Source organism: Sodiomyces alcalophilus (assembly GCF_042370955.1).
Source record: "Sodiomyces alcalophilus JCM 7366 unplaced genomic scaffold ACRALscaffold_2, whole genome shotgun sequence".
NCBI lineage: Eukaryota > Fungi > Ascomycota > Sordariomycetes > Glomerellales > Plectosphaerellaceae > Sodiomyces > Sodiomyces alcalophilus.
This window is the reverse complement of record NW_027263533.1, coordinates 5877143-5894795: the sequence shown is the minus strand read 5'-3', so window position 1 is coordinate 5894795 and position 17653 is coordinate 5877143. Positions and strand designations below refer to the sequence as shown.

Below are 17653 nucleotides of genomic sequence, written 5' to 3'. Positions count from 1 at the left end.
CGGCCGGCCAGGCGTGTCTCTTTAATATTTTTTCTTTTTTTCCCACCCCCTCTATCCCTCCACCCTTTCGTCTTATTCCCCAGCCACTATGCATGGCACGCATGGGTGTGCATACAGATTGTTCCGGTATTCGTGAGTCAACTCGCTGGCAGAACACAGCCGATCTACTGGACCCTGTCATGATCTGTTTATCCAATCCCCAAGCCCATAACCGGCCTCTCACTCCACGGAAAACACCCTCAACTGGACGCCCTCCTGCCTGGTTTGCATGACGAGACGTCGTACGTTGTACATTACATATACGTTACGCGCGCAAAAGATGGCATCGGGCCCTACCACCTCCCCTTCCTCTAGACCCTTGCAAGTCTCTTGAAAGGGGATACGGCGGAAGAAGTCATCTAAATACTACTACTGCTCTCTTATCCGCCTTCATCACTTTCATCTCAGGCACCTGTGTCTTATTTTTAGATTTATTTTTTATTGTTTTCCCTTCCCGATTTCCTCTCCTTCCGGTTCATACTATTTTTTTTCCGTGATTGCTATCTGGTCAGTTGGGCCCTTGAAGACGGGAGAACGTCAAGGAGCGTGAGATCACTATTGCACGCTCAGTACTCAGAAGAGATTCGGTTCACTCTTTGGCCGCACAGCAGCCGCAATGGACTCCTAAGACAAAGTGGACTATGCTCGAACTATCCCACCCTTATCCTCTCCTTGCCTCCAACCCCAGGATACCATGGCGGCCATCAGACCGGGTCAAGGACTGCCTCGGAGGCCCAACGACTTTGCGAGATCACGCGCAAACGGCGTCATGCCCGACATGGCGGCAGCTTCTCCGTCATTCACACAGCAAAGCGGAGAAAATTTCATACCGGAGCAGCAACCGCAGTATCAGTCCAAGATACCCAATCTCAGCAAGCCGAACGTCACATCCTGCCGTCCCTCGATCCCTACTCCATCCGGCCGGCCAGCCGGAGCTCACCAGGCCCAGGCGCGCAGTTCTCATGTCACAACGTCGACGTCAACCATCGCCAGGCCGTCGTCCCCTGACGAAGCCTCCATGTGGTCTCGGAATATCCTACGGAGGAAGAAATCCCTGGTTCCTCGGAACACCACCCATTCGCGTGACCTATCCTACACCACCTCCTCGAGAACAGGTTCCACGTCTTCCCTCCCTCGTTCCCAGGCCTCGCACGAACACCACCCATCTAATCTGCACCTGGATTGCGGCATCACTGAATGTCCAGTGGAAATCCCAGTCACACACACGGTGGAGCCACCCAAGACCGAAGCGCACACGGTCACCATCTACCCCGAACTTGACCGTTACAGTGTTATCGTGCCTGGCCCTGCCGCCTCGCACGATGGGCCGAGCATTGAGCTTCCATACAAACTAGCCACGCAAGATCTTCCGCCCCCGACTCCGGCCTACTCGGGAACAAGTAGCAGTCAACTGAGTATCTTCAGTGCCAGCCCTTCTACGAGGTTCTCCGAGTCTCCCGGACCGGGACCATATAGTCGTGACACGACTCCGACTTCCATGTTATCACAATCACCGGGCATGGCTTGCCCCATGCGCTTCGCACCTCAGAATAAGCAGAGACAACTCAGTCCGGTTCTGGCCAGGCTACCCGTCACACGCCGAAGAGCTGGTAGCGTCTCGAATGAGGCGGCTTCCATATCCGCGGAACCCCAAGGCCTACCGGCTGTGCGTGAGTCGTTGACTTCTTCGTCTTCAAGCGCTACATCTCGGGATGGAAATAGGACGAGCAAGGGGACCGGCCAGAAGAAATTAGTCGCTCAGGAGCCCCCCGTGCCACCACCGCGGAATGCGTCTCAGCAAGGTAAGAGAGGACGAGACGAAAAAGGTCAGATATCATCTCTGGAGCTAGCCCTGCCGTCCATGAACTTCCCACCCTCCTCCAGGCTCCCACTCTCGCGCAGGCAGAACTCCAGTTCTGGTCGCACGGGAAAGGGAACCCATCCCATCCGTCCCAGCAGGGATGGAGTCTCGAACCCGCCGTCTCAGCTGTACGATCCTCCACCTATTATCCGCAGCAATCTTTCTCCCATTTCGTTGGGAAACGAGAGACACAGTACTGAGGCTCAGGTCATGGATTCCGAGTCCCAAGGAGTCTCGTCGCACCCATTATTCCATAACCAAGGGGAGAGAGCCCCTCATATCCCGATGGCTCCGAGGGAGCCAAAGCCCGTTTCGCGCTCCGTGGTGGGCACAACTTCAAGTCAAGCGGAAAGTGGCCACTCAACCCCTAACCGGAGCCCGAAAACCTCTGCATTCAACACTCGGTTTCCTTTTTTTGGACGACGGGCCAAGACCGCTGACCGCGAAGTGTCTCAAGTCGAGAAGAAAGATAAGCGCCCGCGGAAGGGACCAGCTGCTGGCACAGGCCACGAAGGGTACGGGCGACTTGGTGCTACTCGGAGAAGGAGTGGCGGTTCCTTCGGTGCAAGCCACGGGAATATTGGTACAGGGGCGTCACAGGAGAGTCTCAGCAGCAACCATCCCATGGATCCGTTTCTCCTGGAGCGCATCAATCCCGTTATCATCTCCGGAGGAGAAGTCATCGACAACAGGAATGCGAGCTCAGGCCTCGTGCGAACCGACAGCAGCCAAAGCTCACTACTGAGTCGCCCAAGCCTGGAATCCAGGGGAGAGTCGGAGATATCAACTACCTCGAGTCCGAACCGGCCCGCTGCCTCGAGGACGCCGGCTGTTCGGCGAGGTCCGAAGCTCGCTGTGGATCATCGCAGGCCGTCTGATAGCAGTGATTCGGACGCACTAGTCATGAAGTCAACGTTGGCTTTCAGGAGGTCGGTCCAGAGATTGAGAACGTCTCCCGATCAAGCTCCGTTCCGAGTTCCCAAGCCCATCAACACGTCTGGAATCACATCCCCGTCGGTCACCAGTATAGACACTAGCGTGTTCTCTGACGATTCTCATCCGGGGGTTGCGAAGGAGGCTGACCGTGGGCGCCCAGCAGCCACGTCTCCCCGAAAGCTGACGAAGAGGGGGCGATCACCACGGAGTTGGAACCCTTTCAGCCGCACAAAGCAAGCTCCCAAGACGAAAGATCCCGAACCGGTGGCTGCAACAGTGAAGGTCGTTCAACAAAAGCCCATGTCCATGCCGTTTTACGCCATGCTCGACGGCTCGGAGCCAGAAGAAAACGAAACACTAACCGTGGATGACGTCCTACGAGACACATATGTTCTAGATACGCCACTTGACGTCCCGACCCCACCGGCGCTTGGCCCCAGGTGTCTTCATACTACTTCGTCTCGCTCAGGGAGCGGCGCGATCGGCGGCCTCTCCACACGAAACCTGTCAGCTCAGGAGAGACCACTGCAGGATGAGGCAAATGGAAAGCAAGCAGCCGAAGACGGTGTTTCCGAGGGATACCCACCGGAGCCTGTTGTCAGGCGCGGCCCGGGGAAGCCGAGCCGGTTGCCTCATGTCGGAAGAATACCCAAGGTTGTCAGTACCAGGGCGGATTTTGCTTCGTCGCGTAGCTTCTCTCGGCCATTCAACCGAATCAGCTGCCAGAAGCCACTTTACCCGACGGTCGTAGACTCCGAGTCGATCGCAACAGGTCCAAGCCAGCCAACATCTTCTACTCCGCAGCTCACCAGGGTGATATCCACGGCGCCTGGCGCAGAGTCTCAGTCGGCTGTGCAGTGTCAGGGTGCAATGATCAAGGCGGACGAAGAATTCCTCGCTTTTTCCCCAAACCAGAGCTACGACGGGACGAGTTCATCGTCCGGCTGCTCCGACATTCCCCCCCTGGCTAGTACTATGGTTTGTGTCCCAGATAACGCCGGTCCGCTGGTAGAGGACGAGATATGGGACGAGTATAACGACTTGATCGAAGATGTCCCGTTGCCCACAGCTCTGCCTACGGCGTCTTCAATGGGAATACCGTTTCACCCCGAGAGCTACGATAGCAGCGTGTCAAGAAAGAATACACAACTTCTCGAATCTCCCACCATCACGCAATCACCAGCTACGAGCTTCCAGACCACCAAAGGGGTGGAAAAAAAGAACACTGCCACAGATTCCAGCACTGAGGGCATCGGGACCGCATTTGCAGCCAAGTCCGAGGATACACCAGGTGCACCTTCTTCCACCTCAGAGCCGGTGCTGAACCGCAAAGCCAGTGACCACCCCGATCAAAAGCCCTCGAGCCCATCCCAGCGGAGGGACAGCGGCGCATCTCGCGTTTCGGGAAAATCGGGCAGCAGCAGCAGCAGTTGTAGATCATCCGGCGATGAGACGGCCGTTGCGCAAGTCAATCTCCGCATTGGGTCCATGACAGTTAGCAAATGGCTCTCGTTCGGCCATGTGCTCTTCAGCCCAGCCAAGGACGAGCTTGCGCCCGACGTCGGGTCGCTCAAGAGGCGGCAGTCCATCCTAGTCATCGACGGGCTTGGAAACGACGACTGGTCGTTCTACGCAGCAGAAACGTATCCCGCCGCCAACTTTTTCAACATGTCTCCCCGGGCACCACTGTCACCCGAGCGCCGGACTTCGACCAACTTCCCTCTCAGCCCACCCAACCACCACCAAGTCCAATACGTCTCCCATCTGGACAAGTTCCCATTTGGGCCCGAAAGCTTCACGTCGGTAGTGTACCGTTTCCCGACTGCGGCCCCCGAGTCTCACTACCGCAACATCGTGACGGAAGCTCGACGCGTGCTCAAGCCCGGTGGCTACATCGAGCTCTCCATTCTCGACGTCGACCTGAACAACATGGGCAACCGGGGCCGGCGGACAGTACGGCGGCTCATCAAAGAACGTATCCATGAGAAGTCACCCGAGATCACTCTCAGCTCCGCTTCCGATCTCATCCTGCGTCTGCTTGGGGAGAAGGGCTTCACTGATATCAAGACTTGCCGCGTCGGCCTTCCCGTAGCGAGCATTGTCCAGAGGGCCCCGGGCGAAGGTACGAAGCCGACGACCCGTGGCGCAAAGGGGCCGAGGGACCAACGTAGCTTGGCCGATATGATGAACGATAACAGCGAAGCGGCCGACGAAAACATCACCAAGATGGTGGCCAAAGTGGGTCGCTGGTGGTACAGCCGCTGCTACGAAAGCGCTGCTGGTAGCGGAACCACTGACAAGAACAAGAGCATATGGGACGATCGAGCTCTGCTGGCCGAGTGCGAGGAATGGGGGACAAGCTTGAAGCTGATGGTGTGCCATGCTCGTATCCCTGAGAGGACGCGTGTGGCGAGCATTTAAAGTTACAGCGGCGATAGGACAGCACGGCTTCACTCGCCAGACACGACTGCTTGTTCGAACGTATTGGCGAACCAGATGATTCCGAGGCCAGCTCAGCGACAACTCAAGGACTCTCAAGGCTTCTACCTCGCCGTTCCCTATTTATACACTTTCACACTTTCACACTCTCACCCCATCTTATATCACATATCCGGAGTACACCGGCCGGTACGGCTACGACACAATCCCCTTTTACAATCGGCTGGGCAGTTGGATCTCGGTTTGCCACTGGTTGGCTTTTTCGACACTCCGTTTCCGATTCATGACACGATCATGATCTCTTGGGCTCGACTCAGAAGAACGACCAGGATGGGTTTTAATATTTCGACGGATGATGGACGCGAGGCTGGGCCGTCGCACCTCTTCCATTCTTCTCTTTTTCTTCCTTCTTTTCTTATTCTCTTCGAATCTCGCCTGGCTCGCAGGCGATGGTACATGATCCCAAGAAATGTCAGCGCGTAAACTCGATGGGTTTATGGAAACGGATGCTCTTCGATACATGACCAACGAGCCAGGTTGCAGGAGGGGAGTGACGGATAGACGTTCGGCTTTGGGGACGACGCATGGTGAAATGATTACATGTATAAGCGAGCGGTTTTTGATTGTTTTATTTTCTTCTTCTCTTCTTTTCTTCACGAATTGAATGCGTCCCACGATGTAACGGATGCAGCGATGCAGCATGGCATGGCCCGAGATACCCTCCTACCGTCAATACCTATCCTGCTTTAATCACTTATATAACGCTTATTTTTTATAAATACTGCGAGCATCTCAAACTTCCTATGCACACAGAAGATATTTAATGCGAAGGCAGTTGACTTCACTTTACTTCCATGTTCGCACGACGGTGGATATGTAGCTGCCAAGTATGATGTAAGTACCTACCGTCAGAAACCCGTGGGCAGTACGAAGTACAGTACGGATACCGATCCAGGTACCTGTCGACCCACTAAAACTACCTTCGATGATGTACACTATGGGCCGCCGTTACTTGTGGCTTTCGCAAACCGTTTTCGTTTTCTCGTGTACATCAATGATGCTTTCCAGGGCCTACAGAAGGAGCAAAGGCATCTCAAGTGCTGTCCCAGGACCCCTTCTTCAAGCACGGTACTCTTCCAACGTCGTGCAAGGTGTGTTTTCCCTGTCTACGGCCTCGGTTCTTTTCTCCTTGCTCACGGCTGGATGGCGCAGAACACGATGTGATCCTTTTTCGTCAAAAAGGACCAAAAAGGTTCTCGAAACGCATCATCTCTCCTCCCATACGTCCGGAATCTGAGATCAAGATTGGCTACGGGGCGACGGTTCAGGGATCCGATATCATCGGAAAGAGCCTACCCAGCGCCGTGACAGATAGCAAGGGCAAGAACGTACGGCTCCATGAACTATCGCTCGGCCAATATGTGACGAACACACCACGCGTAGCGACACCGGTACGGATTTCCTACTCGTAAAAGAAATACCGAAGGGGGGGGGGGGGGGGGGGGGGCAGACCAATTCGGCCCATGCCAAATTACTGGGTTTGTTTGTCTGACCACAGGACGGAATAGATCTACCCGCAAGATGCGACCCTAATCGTGTCCATGCTAGACCTAAATCTCCCTGTCCCTGGGGAGGATCCCGAGGCCGATGCGGCACCTCCCGTCGAGATATTCGAGGCCGGTACGGGCATGGGATGCCTCACACTACACCTGGCGAGGGCCCTCCACGGCGCCAACCCACCGGTTCCGCCAGAGCTACGGAAAGCACTCTGCGCTGCGCCCTACGCCAAGGGCCGGCTGCTTAGAGACACAGCGACCGACACGTCTCCGGATCTGGGGCCGATGCCGCACGAGCTGGACTTTTCGTCACCGGACCTCCAAGCCCAGCTCGAGACGTACCTCTCCCGGCGCCGCGCCGTCGTCCACACCCTAGACATCAACCCGTCCACAAGCCGCCAGGCGCACGGGGTGATCCGGAAGTTCCGCCGCGCACAGTACCTGCTCGACATTGATTTCCACGTCAGCACGATCCGGTCGTATCTGGAGTCCCGTCTCGCCCAGAGCGGGGGCGAGCCGTTCCTCGCGCATGCCGTCCTCGACCTGCCGTCGGCGACCGAGCACGCGGACCTCGTAGTTCGGTCCCTGCGGCCGGACGGGAAACTGGTCATGTTCACCCCTTCGATTACGCAGGCCATCGAGGCGGTCGTGTGGGCGGAGGAGTCGACCCAGCCGGTATACATGGACCGCGTGATTGAGCTGCCGTCGTCGACTTGGTCGGAAGGGTTCCACGACGGCGTCGGAGGGCGGGAGTGGGATATCCGTAGCGTGATGCCGCGGAAGTACGCTCGGGAGAGCGGCGGGGAGACGGTCCCGGAGAAAGACCAGGATGAGTCGGAGGAGGAGGTCGGGAAGTCGAAGAAGGCCATTGTCTGTCGACCCAAGGTCGGGAACCTTGTGGGCGGCGGGGGTTTCCTCACCATTTTTACCCGCAGGATGGTACACCAGGAATGGGATGACAATCCTCGGGAATCGCCTGGCGGAAAGTCCACAGATGACCCCTTAGGCTACGGAGTAAAGGAGGGGTCGGAACGGCTTGAGTGAGCATCAGGCATGATGCTGTTCGCTTTATGCCATTGGAAGCATGTTGTAGTAATTGTATAATATCTGTAACTCTAGAAGCTTATAGACAAGACAAGTCGACATTAGATTTGCGACTGCAGTAGTATTTCAAAACCTTTGATTCAAGTCGGGATGGTGTTGAGGTATGCGGCCAAGACCATCGCCGTCTCGTCATAATAGAGGGGTACAAACGAAGTATTACACACAGTAGGTATTTAAGCTTGGGGCTACCTTATTTTTAGGTACCCAAGGTAAGGAAGGTGCTTATGGTGTGTGCGTACTGTGTCGACACAGCGTTTCGAAGTGACGATAAGGTACAGCCATAGTACCACCTGCTCTCACATTGGACATGACGTTAGGCACACCATAGTCCTAAGCAAACTCCAACACGATCACTTACCACATACCGTCGTTGCGTATTACACCAAATAGCCAACATGGAGATCATGGAGAACGAACCCCTACAAGTTTCCATACCCCTTCCTCGGTCTCTCGACACTCGCGTATACATCCACCTCACCGTCAGAGCCAAATCCATCACCCTCTTCCTGACAACCAGAAGCGAAGATGAGCCAACCACGCCACCAGCCATGGGCTCGTTCGTCTATGCCCTACCCGACGTAAGTACTTATTGCTGTCGCCGGACTTGTCTTTGTCAATGTATCAACGGGGCAACATACGCATACGGGTGACCGACCCGCTGAGCATTTCCTCAGTTGGGACTTGTGCCGCGTTGCTCCTGAGTCCTAGCTGGACAAGCTGACCGCGGACCAAAAAAATAAAATAAACAAAAAATGTCTAACGGGTGGTGAATCCATAGCGCCTCAACCCTACCCAGCCCATCTCGACCGCGTTGTACTCTCACGAGCCGACGCTCGAGTTTACCACGCGCATAGCCAAGCTCCTTGCCCGGCGCTCTGGCATGCCGGTCTACGTCGGAAACAGTGCCTCCTTCGCCAACTGCCCCGAGGGCGGCACTGTCGAGGAGGAGATGGACGTCTTTCAGCGGGTGGTCGGCGTAGTGGGCGACAGGCTAAAGCATGTCAAGAGAGACCCGCCCCTGATGGACGGCGCGTAAAGGAAAGAATCTCCCCGGATCTGGAGCTTGGTTTGGTTGTTCTGTCTCCTGCCGCAGATTTGTTTCTACCTTTTTACCCCCTGCGATTCGGGAGACGGGACCTCTCGTCTCACGCCAACTGCTGGCAATCAGGAGGCACCTGGATGGAACAAATGGCGATTCAACGGGACCGGCTCGGTGCGACGCCGAGACCAGACATGAGACAGGGCAGTTGCTATGACGATACAGACCCCAAGGCTCGGCTAAGCACGCATCAAGGGCGATGTTTTTCACCTAACATTCTTTTCAATGGTCGACCCAAGGGGAAACCTTGGCGCCAACTCTGGTGATCAGATATCTGAACATCTGCTTGTTACGATGCCATATCATGAGAACCCATCAAAATCCATTTCAGCCAGGGAAAGAAAGCGACATCAGCACACGGATCAGAGGGCTGGTATAATGATGATGTTGATAATGGCAGAGACAGAACTATGGGCCGGGAAGGGCGGGTTACACCATCTACGAAGTAGCGGCGGCTGTGGGAAGGGAAGCCGCAATGCCGTTTGCCGTCAGCCACGGCATATGTCTCCCAACAGGAGTGTGGGAATGGGAACAGGCAGATTAGATGGGGCGTAGGCCACTCGCCCTGACAATGCCAGGCGGTCAAATCCTAATCTCATTTCGATGGATACGCGTTACGCTGCGCAGTTTGTCGCCTGCTCGGATTGCCCTGACCCGTTGGCCCGTTTTCCGTGACAGTGCCAATGGGATGGAGTTGATGGTACATATATCCGTACACACGCGAACAGGATGAGAAGCCGCTTTCTTGTTGCACAGGTTGTCACCTCGTTACGTTTTCCCCTTGGGGAGCACGACTACGGGTGAGAACCTAGGCGGTCGCTCTATTTTTCCAGGGCAAAGACGCTGCGCTGCGCTGCATCTGTATCTGAACAGCTCAGCGTTGAAAGGCCCATGGACGTTGTGTGTACGTAGACGTTCGTAGATGGTCCACGTACTTCGTAAATGGAACGTTTTGCGCCTTGGTTAGCTGTGACCTTATGAGTCCTTACGTTGTCGTCTAAAATGAATTGATTTGCACGGTAATTCTGGCTACAGCAGTGTACTTCGTGCCTTCTCAGGGTCGTACTCCCCTAACAATTTCGCTAGAACCCCGCCAACAGCATTCGCCATCATTGCATTTCCCCGTATTACCTCATGGAGGTACCTGGCTACGACAGGGACGACAGGTAGGACCCCGGGCGGTCACGGTCACACCCACCAAACTGCCACGCCCACCCACTTCAGATAGCCCGCAAAAAAAGGAAGCAGACCAAGAACCCCCACCATATTCAACAGGTCGCAAGCCAGAACATCCAACGCCGCCCGCACAAAGCGACCAACAGCCTCTTTGTAGGCGTCTACGCCAACATCCATCTTGAGGCTTTCCTCATTCGCCCATCGCCGGCTCGAATATATACACATATATATATATATATATATATATATATATATATATATATATATATATAAACATCCTTACGAGCAGACGCCGTACATCGCCCGCCGCCTTTAGTCCGTCTCTCCATCACCCCGCGCCCAGACATGTCCTGGCAGCCAGCCCCGGAGTCCTTGAGCCAGCTCGCCGTATGTCTCAAGGACTCCCTGAGCGGCTTCGACAAGGCAGCGCGCAAGCAGGCTGAGACTGTAAGAAACCTTTTGTCTTTCAGTAACGAAACCATGAACAGAAGAGAGAGAGAGAGAGAGAGAGAGATGGAGGGAGAGAGAGGAAAAACATCACCATATAAATTACTTTGCTACACATCCATCTCTCCACGTCGCAGTAACTGACTCTGTCCTTTCGTCCCTGCCGCTAGATGCTTGCGCAAGCCAAGTCGTCGCCCGATATCAACAACTACCTCGCCTACCTTTTCTCGAGCTCCGATGTCCCCGCTGGTGTACCATGCCGACCCGAAGAATACCATCTCGTCCGGTCTGCCGCCGCCATCATGCTCAAGAACAACATTCGGTCCGGCTACAAGCAGATTCCCGAAAACAGCCTGGCCCTCATCAAACTTGCCGTGCCCATGGGTATTCAGGATGCCCACCCTCAGATCCGGAGCTATGCCGGAAACATTGCAACCGAGATCATAAGCAAGGGTGGTCTCCTCAGCTGGCCCGACCTGCTCCCACAGTTGTTGAGCTTGCTCTCCAACGAATCCGGCCAGGTCTCCAACGCGGCCCAGGAGGGCGCTATGGCAGCCATGGCCAAGATCTGCGAGGATAATGCTAGAGTCTTAGACCGCGAGGTCAATGGCGAGCGGCCCCTGAACGTCCTCCTCCCCAAGCTCATCGAGGCCGCCAAGAACCCCCTGCCCAAGGTCCGCGCCCAGGCCCTCACCGCCGTCAACGTCTTCATCCCCCGCAAGTCCCAAGCGATGCTCAACAACATCGACCTATTGTTGAGCCACCTCTTCGTTCTCGCCAGCGACAGCAACCCGGACGTCCGCCGCCAGGTGTGCCACGCCCTTGTCCAGCTCGTCGAGGCTCGCTCCGACAAACTGAAGCCCCATATCGGCGGCCTCGTCGAGTACATCGTCGCCCAGCAGCAGAGCGACGACGAGGACCTGGCCTGCGAGGCCGCCGAGTTTTGGCTGGCCGTCGGCGAACACGACGACCTGTGGAAATCGCTCCTGCCCTACCTCGACAAGATCATCCCCGTCCTCCTGGAAAGCATGGTGTACAGCGGCGAGGACATCGCTCTGCTGGGCGGTGCCTCTGACGACGAAGACGAGGAGGACAAGGAAGAGGATATCAAGCCGGCTTTTGCCAAGAAACAAGCTGCCAGAGCGGCGGCGAGTGATCCGGAGGCCTCGGCGGAATCGGCGCAGAATGGAAACAACAACGCCTACGAGAAACTTGCTGGTATGGACGATGATGATTTCGAGGACGGGGAAATTGATGATGACGGGGATGAGAACCCCGATGAGAGGTGGACCGTCCGGAAATGCTCGGCCGCCGCTCTCGACGTTTTCGCGCGGGATTTCCAAGACCCGGTCTTCACCGCCATTCTCCCCTATCTCACCACCAACCTCAAGCACGAGGATTGGCCGCGCCGTGAGGCGGCTGTCTTGGCTCTCGGAGCCGTCGCCGAAGGCGCCATCAACGCCGTCACCCCGCACCTGCCCGAGCTCATCCCCTATCTTCTGACCCTCCTGGAGGACCCCGAGCCCATCGTCAGGCAGATCACCTGCTGGACGCTCGGCCGCTATTCCTCCTGGGCCGCTACCCTCGACGATCCGAACGCCAAATCGAGATTCTTCGAACCCATGATGGACGGTATTCTGCGCAAGATGGTCGACAGGAACAAGAAGGTCCAGGAAGCCGCGGCCTCGGCCTTTGCCAATCTAGAAGACCAGGCTGGACAGGTCCTCAAGCCGTACGTCGGTCCCATCCTGCAGCAGTTCGTCCTCTGTTTCCAGCGCTACAAGGACAGGAACATGTACATCCTCTACGACTGCGTCCAGACCCTCGCCGAGCAGATCGGTCCCCTCCTGGCGCGCCCCGACTTTGTCGACATCCTGATGCCGGCTCTTATCGACCGGTACCAGAAGGTGACCGACCAATCTCGGGAGCTGTTCCCTCTCCTCGAGTGCCTGTCGTACGTCGCCATGGCCCTGAACGACTCCTTCTCGCCCTATGCGCAGCCGATTTTCTCCCGCTGCATCAACATCATCCACGCCAATCTGGAGATGGCCCTCCACGCAACCAACAGCCCCGGGGTGGAATCGCCCGACAAGGACTTTCTCGTCACGAGTCTCGACTTGCTGAGCGCCATCATCCAGGCGATCGAGGAGCGGAAAGCCCAAGAACTGGTGGCGGGATCGGTGCCATCATTCTTCGAGCTCCTCACTTTCTGCCTGGAAGATCCGCAGGATGACGTCCGCCAGTCCGCATATGCGCTCCTGGGCGACTGCGCGAGATACGTCTTCCCACAGCTCGAGGGCCACCTGCCGAACATCTTCCCGATTCTGCTGAAGCAACTGGATTTCGACAACATCGTCGACGAGGAGATGGACAGCGGGTTCAGCGTTGTCAACAACGCCTGCTGGTCCGCCGGCGAGATTGCCATGCAGAATACAAAGGCGATAGTGCCCTTTGTTCCGGAGCTGCTGCAGCGCTTGGTCGACATTATATCGAACCCCGGCGTCGTCCACGCCGTCACAGAAAACGCGGCCATTGCCCTGGGCCGGCTGGGCCTCCACAACCACGAGCTGCTGGCGCCTCTCCTGCATACCTTTGCCGAAGACTTCCTCAACGTCATGGAAGGGGTCGAATCGTCCGAGGAGAAAGCCACGGCCTTCCAGGGCTTTACCATGGTGGTGGGCCAGAACCCGCAGGCAATGGAAAGTGCCCTTCCCCAGTTCTTCGTCGCAATCGCAAGGTACAGGGATCTGAATCTTCAGAACCCCATCAAACAGGAGTTGCATGATGTCTTCCAGAATGTATGGTGGCCCCCCCCCCCCCATCTGATCACACCGCGCGTAGCGGGCTCTTCTCTCGGCTAACTCGTATCCCCTAGGTGTTGAATCTCTACCGTCAGCTCATACCGTCTTTCGACGACTTTATCGGGCAAATGCAGCCAGCGGATCGAGAAGCCATCCGTACACACTACGCCCTCTAATCCTTGGGGCCAACTTTGAAATCGAATACAGCCATTAGATGGCTACGTCTTGAGCACGCCAACGATCAAAAGCGACCGCGTTTAGGAGCAACAATACATGGCAAATTTCATCTGTAGGGGGTGGGGGATTTCGGTGAAGGTGCATTACCAAAAGATTTCGTGCTTTTGACGGCGTGTCTGGGAAGGTGGGAAGCATGCAAGGATGCCATCTTCCGGCATTCGGCCGGGGCAAGAGCCAGGAACTAGGGGCCGAGGGGGTTATACGAATGTGATGGGTCATGAATACACATTGGGAGCGCTCGTGGGCTAGATTGGGTCCCATCCTCGGTGGTGCTTGGGGAGGATAATACGACAATGGCACAGCTGTTCGGGGGGGGGGGGGGGGGGGGGGCACATTTTTGACGGGGAGGATCTCGAAAAGAGGTGTGCGGGAGGAAATATCAAGGGCAAGGCGGATGGGAATGTGCCGCCAAGACTGGGTTCGGCCGGTCAGGGAAATGGGAGCGATCTCATCGGGAGAAACGCTTGAAGCGTACGTAGATAGCTATCTTCTTTGCCGATTGGCTTGATCTTGTAGGTAGATTGACGGGCTCAGGCTGCGCGGCCTATACAAACCGTTCTGCGTATTTTCGAGCAACCAGCAGTACCATCCTCCCAATCCCAATGAAGAACAGAAGAACAGGAGAATCGGGGTATTGAGTAGACACACACACACATAGGCGCTCTTGATGATATTCCTCATAGGAGGTACTGTAACTCGGAGACCGGCGAGGGTGATGACTAGGGTCTTTCAAAGCATATGAACAAGACGGAGGTAGAAAGCCTGATACGCGGATCTTCTCCATTCGGAGCTTCTCTTGTATGCCAGGATATAGACTATCGTCATCTAACAGGTTATCGGCAGAACTATGCACTTCGTCTCCGAGGTCTTTTCCCTTCAGTCTCCTAGTTGTGTATTTATGCTTCGTTGTTGTAGTGTGAGTGGACATATGGAGACCAGTGACCATCGTCCCCATGTTCCGAATAGTCCCAAATTCCAGAACCAGTCCCAACCAGTTCCGATATGAATCTTCGGGAGAGGAAGCGTCCCAGCCGATGATGGGTTGGGGAGTCCACTAAGACTCATACCATTATGACGCGTGCGGCAGCCGGTCGATGAGGATACTACCTGGGAATATGTGAATTGGTACGTCGGGTCGTTGGCCATCTTGGCTATGAAGTGGAAACGCGACTCGGCGGAGAGATGCCGTCACATCACGACGCGGTAGTCACGGGGACCCATACGACTGGTCACAGAGGGGTGTAAAGCTTCGGTTTCTAGATTCGTTCAGTCTGGCATTCAGTAACGGTGGTAATTGTTAGTCAAGATTCTCTCGTCGGATCCGAGAGCGATTTCGGACCTGAAGGAAGACTTGGCGCTCCTGAGTTCCAACGGTATTTCCGGGGGGGACCTCACGCCATATGACGATGTTCGCGTGTGGTGGGAGGCCGAGTGCGCAAGGGTCCATCACACTGGTGATTGGAGAAAGCCGAGAGAATGGATAGTGTGGGGATTTCGTTTGCAGCCGAGGTTCGCTCCCAGATAGTGTACATACAACGTAGTGCGTAAGAAGTTGATAAAAAAAAAAAAAAAAGGAAAAAAGGAAAAGAAAAGTCGGCAGAGCTTCGGGGGACAAAATGACAAAATGGGGTACGTAGTCGGAGGATTTCTGTCGCTCAGCCGTTGCCAAGGCCAAGCCGGCACCGTTGACTTGGTTTGAGTTAAAAGCTGATCGAGTCGAGAGTCTGAAAATGCCGACTTTCACGTACCCAAGACTATCGCTACACCCACCCCCTTGCAAGACGGGAAAATCTACGGTAGAAACCGAAGGATGTACGTAGAATAACTCAACATTAGGCCGTCTTACATATCTTTTTGGTGGGATAATTGTACCATATTTTGCGGTCTCGATGACACGTTACCCGAAGGAAAGGGGGGCCCATGTCACACGTACGAAGTACAAGACAGCCACACGGTCACGCCGATGGATGGTTCAAGCATGTCCGAGTACGCTGTACGCATGGTCAGGACCTTTATGCAAACTCCGTATGTGTCCAGTATGCACCCAAGGACACTATGAGATGGTAAAGTTTTTTCAGAGGCACTTCACCCTGCTGCCGCGGAACGTTCGCGTAGCGGCTTGAAAATCGGTGTTCTCCACTCAAGCCCAAGAGCGTCGTCCGCCGATGGGAAACCTTGGAACTTCCTCACGTGGATCAGTCGGAACAGAACCCAGCTTGGTTGGGTATATAATTTAGCCCCGATGAGGATAGATCGCGGGGTCAGATATTGGTTTAGGTAATTAGTATCCAATGCCGTACATCGCAAGAGGCAGACCGGGCGAACGGCCGTTGTTGTAACACCGTTTTGATAAAATAAACGCAAAATCAGCAGTGGCTGCTTAAGTTAGGAACGGGTTTCGGCAAAACGACGTCATACAAGCAAACCCGGGTCAATTTGGAAATACTTTTAGTACCACTACTCGTCCAATCCATAAGTTTCACCTTAGTGGTTCTTGATCCCACGATATCGTCTTAGTTTGGAATAGCCACGATGTGCCGAGACCTGATATTGAGTACAAAAGGACGGACGATTGGATTAAGCGATCTATCAAAGGGTCAATGTATACTTAACCCGCGTGTTCTGTCGTTCTGCCGTTCTGTCCCCCACCGGTGCTCCGTCCTCACGTGTAACGGCTGTGAGCCACCATTGCCGATCTGGCTGGTTTGTTTCTTTTCGTTTCTATAATTAGCGAAAGAATACCAGGCCGGATGCATGCCAAGCTGCGTGGAAGGGGCACTGCTGAACCTGTGACCAATGCCCAATATACACTGTACGTTGTACGTTGTATGTGTACTGTGCACGGAGCATGTTGCCAAGTTGCTGCATTATTATGGGCCTGCCACGAATAACCCTGGTGCTTCGTACGGCGGCATTCAGCTAGGGCTTTTGTTGAAAATACAACGTATTTCGTATGCGACTGCTGTAGCATGCTCTATTTGGCCTGTGGATTTGTTCCCATAGAAGTACCTTGAAAGCCCTCGGGCTTATTACCGCCGAATATTACCACGCACTTGAAAGAATCAAGGTATTTATGTACAACGTCCGTACAACGTACCTAGGTACGAACACGTCGGACTGGTCCGCCTTCCCATGGGAGCCCTACCAATAACTCCTATTCGTATGTACGCATGGGACCTCCATGCTGAAATCCCATGGTGTTTATATAATACACGATGGAGAAATTACTCCGTACCATCTAGCGTCCAGTCCGCTCAAAGATGCTATAAACATACTAAACACACAACGTACTTCAAAATCGTGAACCTATAGTGGTATCAGAATAGCATGCAGATACAGTAACGTAATCACCACATTCAAGTAGAAGTGGCGGTGGTTCAGCCCCAATCCCACGCCAGGCGGCGCATTACCAGACGTCGAGACGCAGATTTGTCTTCGGGTTGATGATCCCTCGAGAAATACATATTCGTACTGACCGGCGGACGCAATGTCCGAATTTTATAATTCCCAACGGAACGGTCCAAGGGACTTTTAAACCTGTTTCCAAGGGAGACTTTCTCAACTCTGTACGTTGTATGTTGTGAAGACTGCAGTACGAATACAACGAATGTGCACTTTTTTTCCTTACTTTTTTTTTTTTGCCAGTCCTGGCTGTTGTCACCTCCTTCACCCCCCTGGCCTTGGTGTTTCGAAAATAGAAATGTTCTATACCGAATAAAGTATGGCGTACTTCATAGGTAGACAATCTGATCCCGGCTATCAATATGCCAAGACTCTATGTGAATGGCCGACAACGACAGGATTGGGTCTGTCCTGACATCCACAGCCACGTTGGTCTCGCCTTATGATTGGGGGTCGAGCAGCGATGGAACTGGGTTACTCTGTGCTTATTGGTGGGTGACTGCCTCGTCTGGCTATTTTCACACCGAACGTCATCATTCCCCACTCCACTAAAAAG

At 54.7% G+C, this 17653-nt stretch overlaps 5 protein-coding genes across 5 annotated transcripts; 4 read left to right on the top strand and 1 right to left on the bottom strand.

Annotated features, from left to right (window-relative positions):
* Positions 1 to 817: 817 nt before the first annotated feature.
* On the top strand, positions 818 to 5257 carry ACRALDRAFT_2098964 (uncharacterized protein; the record flags this gene model as incomplete). Its single annotated transcript, XM_071022916.1, has 2 exons — positions 818 to 1482; positions 1609 to 5257. 2 exons carry the CDS (start codon positions 818 to 820, stop codon positions 5255 to 5257), a joined length of 4314 nt encoding a protein of 1437 aa, XP_070878202.1.
* A 1427-nt stretch (positions 5258 to 6684) lies between these two features.
* On the top strand, positions 6685 to 7875 carry ACRALDRAFT_2099743 (uncharacterized protein; the record flags this gene model as incomplete). Its single annotated transcript, XM_071022972.1, has 2 exons — positions 6685 to 6726; positions 6844 to 7875. Coding segments are annotated over 2 exons (1074 nt in total), but the record flags the coding sequence as incomplete, so codon positions are not given.
* Positions 7876 to 8212: 337 nt separating this feature from the next.
* Positions 8213 to 9669, top strand: ACRALDRAFT_1075432 (uncharacterized protein). Its single transcript, XM_071018383.1, has 2 exons — positions 8213 to 8513; positions 8714 to 9669. Exons 1-2 carry the CDS (start codon positions 8331 to 8333, stop codon positions 8969 to 8971), a joined length of 441 nt encoding a protein of 146 aa, XP_070878200.1. The 5' UTR covers positions 8213 to 8330; the 3' UTR covers positions 8972 to 9669.
* Positions 9670 to 10434: 765 nt separating this feature from the next.
* ACRALDRAFT_1080702 (uncharacterized protein) lies at positions 10435 to 13815 on the top strand. The gene is made up of 3 exons (XM_071019066.1): positions 10435 to 10657; positions 10828 to 13455; positions 13533 to 13815. Exons 1-3 carry the CDS (start codon positions 10556 to 10558, stop codon positions 13632 to 13634), a joined length of 2832 nt encoding a protein of 943 aa, XP_070878199.1. The 5' UTR covers positions 10435 to 10555; the 3' UTR covers positions 13635 to 13815.
* A 201-nt stretch (positions 13816 to 14016) lies between these two features.
* Positions 14017 to 14971, bottom strand: ACRALDRAFT_1062213 (uncharacterized protein). The gene has a single exon (XM_071016554.1). The coding sequence runs from the start codon at positions 14648 to 14650 to the stop codon at positions 14240 to 14242; it is 411 nt and encodes a 136-aa protein (XP_070878198.1). The 5' UTR covers positions 14651 to 14971; the 3' UTR covers positions 14017 to 14239.
* Between the last annotated feature and the right edge of the window lie 2682 nt (positions 14972 to 17653).

Excerpts from the sequence above, each read along its gene's own strand:
- ACRALDRAFT_1075432 (XM_071018383.1), top strand. The coding sequence starts at position 8,331 with ATGGAGATCATGGAGAACGAACCCCTACAAGTTTCCATACCCCTTCCT. Across the intron at positions 8,514-8,713 it reads TCGTCTATGCCCTACCCGAC|CGCCTCAACCCTACCCAGCC; the intron begins GTAAGTACTTAT and ends GTGAATCCATAG.
- ACRALDRAFT_1080702 (XM_071019066.1), top strand. The coding sequence starts at position 10,556 with ATGTCCTGGCAGCCAGCCCCGGAGTCCTTGAGCCAGCTCGCCGTATGT. Across the intron at positions 10,658-10,827 it reads CGCGCAAGCAGGCTGAGACT|ATGCTTGCGCAAGCCAAGTC; the intron begins GTAAGAAACCTT and ends CCCTGCCGCTAG. Across the intron at positions 13,456-13,532 it reads TGCATGATGTCTTCCAGAAT|GTGTTGAATCTCTACCGTCA; the intron begins GTATGGTGGCCC and ends CGTATCCCCTAG.
- ACRALDRAFT_1062213 (XM_071016554.1), bottom strand. The coding sequence starts at position 14,650 with ATGGGGACGATGGTCACTGGTCTCCATATGTCCACTCACACTACAACA.